Source organism: Xenopus laevis, chromosome 7L, assembly GCF_017654675.1.
Source record: "Xenopus laevis strain J_2021 chromosome 7L, Xenopus_laevis_v10.1, whole genome shotgun sequence".
NCBI lineage: Eukaryota > Metazoa > Chordata > Amphibia > Anura > Pipidae > Xenopus > Xenopus laevis.
In genome coordinates, this window is record NC_054383.1 from 79,483,353 (window position 1) to 79,490,029 (window position 6,677).

The following is a 6,677-nucleotide window of genomic DNA, read 5'->3' on the forward strand; positions in this document are numbered from 1 at the left end:
TTTGCACCTCTTGGTTGAATTCATAAGGGGACAAAAATAAAATGGAATTTTATCCCCACACACCAATTTCAATGAGCAAGCTATTAAAGGAATACTGACAGAATCTGGGAATTCGGCAATGCAATGCCCAGCTCAAAAATACTAACCCAAATGTGTTGAGAATTTTTAGTCTGTTTGCTGTGTACTCCCATCAGCTCTAGCATTTCAGGTACACAGAGGCTCTCATCAGGTCCGGAACAAGATTCAAAATAGGCCCTAGCATTTCAATTACACAGAGGCTCCCATCAGATTTGGGACGAGATTCAAAATAGGCCCTTGCATTTCAGGTACAAAGAGGCCCAAACATCTAAGGTATCTTACAGCAGCATCTCTGGCACTTCTCAGAGACCAAAGAGTGCCTGTCTGTAGTGACCACAGAGACCTGCTATAAGCATGATACCCATAGAATACCCACAAAGAGGTTTGGGTTTTCAGGCAGAAAGCCCCCATATCTTGACTGAGAAGGCAAACCTGGATAAAGTGTAGTTTGTTATATCTCCCACCTTCCCTACCCTGGCCCGGTTTATCCGCCACCAGATTAACGTCACTTCCAGTCCATGGAGACCCAGTTATGTAGGTCTTGGGTCGGTAAGTAAGTTAACCCACTGCGGAAAGAGTTGGGTAGTGGGTCAGGGAAAGGGGCATAAAAAGTTGGTGGGTCCTGGTCAGGTCTGCCTGAATAGACCTGTCCAGAACTCTACCATTGTGGGCTTGACTTTTCTAGAGGAGACCAGTAAGCCATAGTCTCTCTGGCCTGAAAGAAGTTTGGAAAATATGGTTATAATGCTATCACCAAAATATCCTGGGGATGGCAATGCAGAATTTTCAAAATCTTCTTAGCATTCCTTTAATTATGGCCTTCGTTAAGTAGCTTATAATAATAAGTGCTGCGCCAACCAAATGCTGCTGGACTGCAATTCCTAACATATGCCAATATATTAGCGAGAGTTAAAGCATGCTGAAGCCCTCTATTATCACAGATCATTCTAAGAGCAAACTCAATAAACATTTTCCCAACTCTCAAGGTGCAGAAGCAGCTCAAACCAACGAGAAACCTTCTTGCTGTGTGCATACAACTCCCTGTTCTTTTTCTGTTGATTATTATTCTATATTTATACAGTGCTCACATATGCTGCATGCTATCATTCCTATCAGTCTCTGCTCCAGGAGAGGTAATGGTAAAAAACACAAGGGTCCGAGGATGCAGACATCAAATAAATTATACATCAGTCCAGTCCAGAAGAACATAGAGCATATTTCACCCAACTGCCAACTTGTCCATTAAGTTCAGGCTGAAAGCAGAATGTAAGATGCTGAAACATGTCTAGAAGGACATCATCACGGGAGGTCTTAACACTACTGATTTCAAAGTGGATAATTCGGTTTTTAGAAGGCACACACCCAATTTCAATTTAATAGTGAGGTGCTTGTCCCATAAAGACCGCCAATATAGAGTCTCCAAAAATAATCAAACAAAAGATAAATATAGGGACTGCACACTCAAAATTGAAAAAGGCAAAAGTTTATTACATTTACAAAAAATACACTCACATGTTCAGTTATGGCCCAGTATTGGCCCTACGCATTTCGACCACAAAAGTGGTCTTCATCAGGGGAAAAATCCATAAGTTATTACAAAAAGGATAAAAAGGCCTTGTAATAATGTAATAAACTTTTGCCTTTTTCAATTTTGAGTGTGCAGTCCCTATATTTATCTTTTGCTCAAAGTGGATAAAGCTGACCACAGACGCAAAGATCCAAACGTACGAATCAATTGTACGATCGGACTTCCCCATCTCCCGACCTGCCACTAACCATTCCGATCAAATAAAGTAGTAAAAGAACAGAACAGGCGATATTCTGCCCCTGACAGCAATCGTACGATAGGTATGTCCGACAAAGCTAGTGACAGTCTCCCTCTGAAAATCGTACGATCGGCAATACATGCAGAGATATTACCTGCAGCTGACAGAAATCTTTTAACCTGTCTGAACGACCAAACGACCGATCTCCGCCGGACGAAAAATTTTGGGACTCTCCACACACGGTCTGAAAATCGTACGAATCCTCGATTCGTACGATCAGATCTTTGCGTCTGAGCAAGCAAACTATGGCGAATCAGCTGCCCCGCATCCGCTTCTGGACTGCCTGCACCCGGAAGCATTGTTTCAGTTCGGGTGCAGGGAGACACGGTGATTTTCGGCGTTTAAATTTCTTTGACTTTTTCATTCTACCTGAAACCTGTGCTTGAGGATAATCTGATAATTTAGTAGTACACTCTCCCCATAGGGCCTCAATTATGAAACCAATAATCACTTGGGCCCTGCTAAAAAGTAGTATAGGGATGAAAAAAATCACCTGCACTTGCATGAACATGCCCTACTCCTAGCCAGATCCCATTATGCTGAAATCCTGTCCATGAAACTGGACCTTGCAACATGACAATGATCTTAAATATTCCAGTAAATCCATTAAAAAAATGATATCTGAGTGAAAACTGGACTTCATTTTTCCAAACAAGGAAATGGCATATCTGTTTACTATTTGTTGAATACATTATTTCAAAGTCTATATTTTTCAATTCCGTTTCATCATCTTAAAATACATTATTTATTCTTAAATAAATTAATTTTACTCCACATATGTTAAGAAAAAAAACTTTACATGAGGTACACTTTTTTTTTAACAAGTTGGGAGTGAGTTAAACCTAATGGAATATTGCCTTGTTTCAACCCAAATTAACTATGCAGGGATATTTCTACCACGAGATGAGTATTGTGTCCTGGCGGGGGGGGAGCTTTTTCAAAGCAAAAGTTTATCAAGCTTCCACAAAACAAAATTATATTTAAACTGGAGTTTTTGGCCATGGGGTTCCCAATAGAACACAGTTACTTCTAAGAGCTATATAGATGGCCAGACACTTCTGAATATTACTAATGGTTGGTGGTATTCAGAAGTGCCTGGTCTCCCATATAGCTTTTAACAATAACTGTGTTCTGTGGGAACCCCCAGTCAAAAGATTTTAAATAATTTAAGGTCTAAAGAACAAAATTATTTAATTAAGGATCCTTGGTAAATTAAGTGTTAGTTTCTTTTTGAGAACTTAATTGTTTGAATAGATCAAATGAGAGGAGTCAGGGGAAGTAGTTTGCCAGTATCTTAATACATAAAATGTGTCATTTTGCTGTGGGCCCACCACCAAGGAAACTTTGTTATTACGTAAGTATGGCGTCTACCCCTTGAGTATCACATAGGAGTTTTCACAGCTTTACCACAGACCTTTTTCTAAACTACTGTCAAAGACTCAAGCCAAAAGTGTTAACATTTTCACTGTTCATTTTAAGTAAAGCAGATCTCGGTAGATTATCAAGAGCTTGTACACACAACTGTAGCTAAATATTATTTTTGAATAAAGTGGTTCAAATGGCACTGTTATATTTAGATTTTTTTTGGAAATTGCATGTGTGTAGTGTAGTGGCAGTAATTAAAAGTACAATGGGACTGTGTGCTTTTTAGAGAAGTGGAGTGTTCGACCAGTGTGCAAATAAACTTGTCTAGCATGTGTGAAGCTCAACTGCACTATGACGGACAAGTCTCACCGCAAATCTCTCAAATAAATCCGTATATACTACTACAATAAACTCTTGTCTTTATTTCCATTTTATGTACAAATCTGTAAGTAAATGGCACAGTGCATTAAAGCACTACTGACGCGTTTCGTGCCTTTACTATTGTAAAACTCCAGTATATTGCAGGTACAGCTTTATAGACATCCCTAAATTAAAACCTTCCCTTAAAGACATTTCTTAAACATGTACATACATATCTTTGTACAAATCCATTAAATTAGATAAGTCATATAAAAACATATATAAAGCAAGTTTTAAATTCCAAGATAAACTCAAACACATATTATACAAATGTAAATCCTTTATACCTTTACAGTACAATATAACTAAATATTTTATTTCCCTTTTTTTAAGCCATACTGGCATCTCTGTTTCTGAGATAAACATCCACCATACCTCTTCCTATATTTTAAATTCTATCTATATCTGTTTTTCTCTAAATTGATATATTCTCTTTATGGAAGGAAACATACCTTTTATTTCCATTATGTACATTCAAACTCGATCTGCTATTGCTTTCCTCCCTTTACAAGCTACATATTCTAAAACACTATCCTTAAAGGGATCCTGTCATAGGAAAACATGTTTTTTTTCAAAACACATCAGTTAATAGTACTACTCCAGCAGAATTCTGCACTGAAATCCATTTCTCAAAAGAGCAAACAGATTTTTTATATTCAATTTTGAAATCTGACATGGGGCTAGACATTTTGTCAATTTCCCAGCTGCCCCTGGTCATGTGACTTGTGCCTGCACTTTAGGAGAGAAATGCTTTCTGGCAGGCTGCTGTTTTTCCTTCTCAATGTAACTAAAGGAGTCTCAGTGGGACATGGGTTTTTACTATTGAGTATTGTTCTTAGATCTACCAGGCAGCTGTTATCTTGTGTTAGGGAGCTGTTATCTGGTTACCTTCCCATTGTTCTTTTGTTTCGCTGCTGGAGGGGAAAAGGTAGGGGGGGGGTGATATCACTCCAACTTGCAGTACAGCAGTAAAGAGTGATTGAAGTTTATCAGAGCACAAGTCACATGACTTGGGGCAGCTGGGAAATAGACAATATATCTAGCCCCATGTCAGATTTTAAAATTGAATATAAAAAAAATCTGTTTGCTCTTTTGAGAAATGGATTTCAGTGCAGAATTCTGCTGGAGCAGCACTATTAACTGATTCATTTTGAAAAAAATGTTTTTTCCCATGACAGTATCCCTTTAATTCTTGGGTAATGGCACATTGGGAGATTTGCGTTTAAATCTGTGCTGCCAGGCAACAATTCTCCCCAAAAATGATTTCCTACCAGCAATGAATGAAATTCCTGCTGGGAAACATACAAAATTCTTTATATGTTTGTTTCATTCCCTGATGAAAGTTATAATAAAAAACCTGAAGTTGGATTTAATAAACCTAAACATACACAATGCTTTATTTTCCAAAGTTGCTCGATGTTGTCACGTGAGGAACTTCAGGCGACTTTGGAAAACAAAGCACAATGTACGTTTTCCCAATGATGACTTACTTTATTGCTGGTGGGAAAGCATTTGAGAAGATTTATAGTCCAGGGTAGCACAGATTCATATATATATATATATATATATATATATATATATATATATATATATATATATATATATATATTTGTTTATATTTCCTTGATGAAGTTTCTAATATAGAACCGAAACGATATATATATATATATATATTTGTTTATATTTCCTTGATGAAGTTTCTAATATAGAACCGAAACGATATATATATATATATATATATATATATATATATATATATATATATATATATATATATATAAATACATATTGGTAATGAAAAGGGAATAGCTAAAGTGCTGATTTTGTGAAGTTTACCTTCATGAGCCATAAATAAGATCTAGAGAATGGATGAAATATATATTTCATATATATATGAAAAATATACAAAAAATTGGATAAAATATAACCATCACTAACAATTTGGTGAAAAAAAACTGAACTGTATATAGGCTAAAAACGAAAAAACCCTGCAAACACACCCATTTGCAGTTTTTATATCCAGTTAGTGTGGTGTGCCCACAGCATTCCTTCCCTGCTCACTCACATAGTGGGAGCAGCCTATCAGGCTATTTTCTCTCTTTAGTAACTGCACATATAATGATTATATGACATATTCTGTGTACCCACCAAGCTGTACTTTCATAAGACAATTAACCCAACTAAACTATATACAGCATGCTTCAAGCTACTATTACTGCTGCTGTAAACACTGTTAGTAAGAGTAAGAAAGGACCTTAATGTGGCTTTCCAGGAGTGTCCCATGTCCTGCCACTAGCAGGATGCAAATCATTGCGCGGCTTTGCCCTGGAATGTTGTAGTGAAGCGCAAACAGCAGTACAAGCCACTCAGAGTACAAAGTGCCGGACTAGGGCGGTGCAGAGGTAAATGACCTGCCCCTGCCCGGCCGTTTTGTATTTACTATTACACTCCTCTATGTAGCGCAAGCTTACATACGCACACACATTCAACAGAAGGCCTAGTCGAAACTCACGGTTTTCTTATTTGTCCCACACAGTGAGGCCGCGCCTCCTACATGACACGCGTATGTCCCCGCCCACTCTCTCTGGCGTTCCACTGAGGTCTCAGTCAGGGGGCGGGCGGTGGAAATGTTAAAACTGCTTTCTCTATAGTGAAAATGGTGTACAAAGTGCGCTTTTATTTTAGAGTGGAGCAGTAAGTGTAGGCGTGACGGGCCTGAGGGAAGTTTACGCACGATGTAACATTTGGTGCAGCTTCACATGAGACAGTTATGCTACTGTACAGTTTCTTGACTGGACTGTGCCCAGCGGTGCGTGGAAATTCCTGTTTTATTCACAGCTACACAAACATTACTAGCAATTGGTTTTGCTGTGGGGTTCAGTGGCCGGTATTTACTAAAGAAAGGTGCAAACGAGAATTAAGAAATTGTTCCCAACCAAATAGTATTTATAACTATGTTTGTGTCTGTATATGGAGAATAATGAAGAT

At 38.0% G+C, this 6,677-nt stretch overlaps 1 protein-coding gene across 3 annotated transcripts in view; it reads right to left on the reverse strand.

Moving 5' to 3' along the window:
- XB5896631.L (glucuronokinase 1 L homeolog) overlaps positions 1-6,291 on the reverse strand; it is a 45,799-nt gene extending 39,508 nt beyond the window's left edge. For 2 of the 3 annotated variants that reach the window (XR_001932259.2, XM_018225753.2), the window contains exon 1: positions 5,944-6,174. Coding sequence is in view for 1 of the 3 variants with exons in the window: in XM_018225753.2 (XP_018081242.1) it covers positions 5,944-6,000 (57 nt within the window). In the remaining 2 variants the exon portion in view is untranslated. Of the gene's footprint in view, positions 1-5,943; positions 6,175-6,201 lie in introns of those variants that run through there. The other variant, XM_018225754.2, reaches the window with a different exon arrangement.
- Positions 6,292-6,677: the final 386 nt, after the last annotated feature.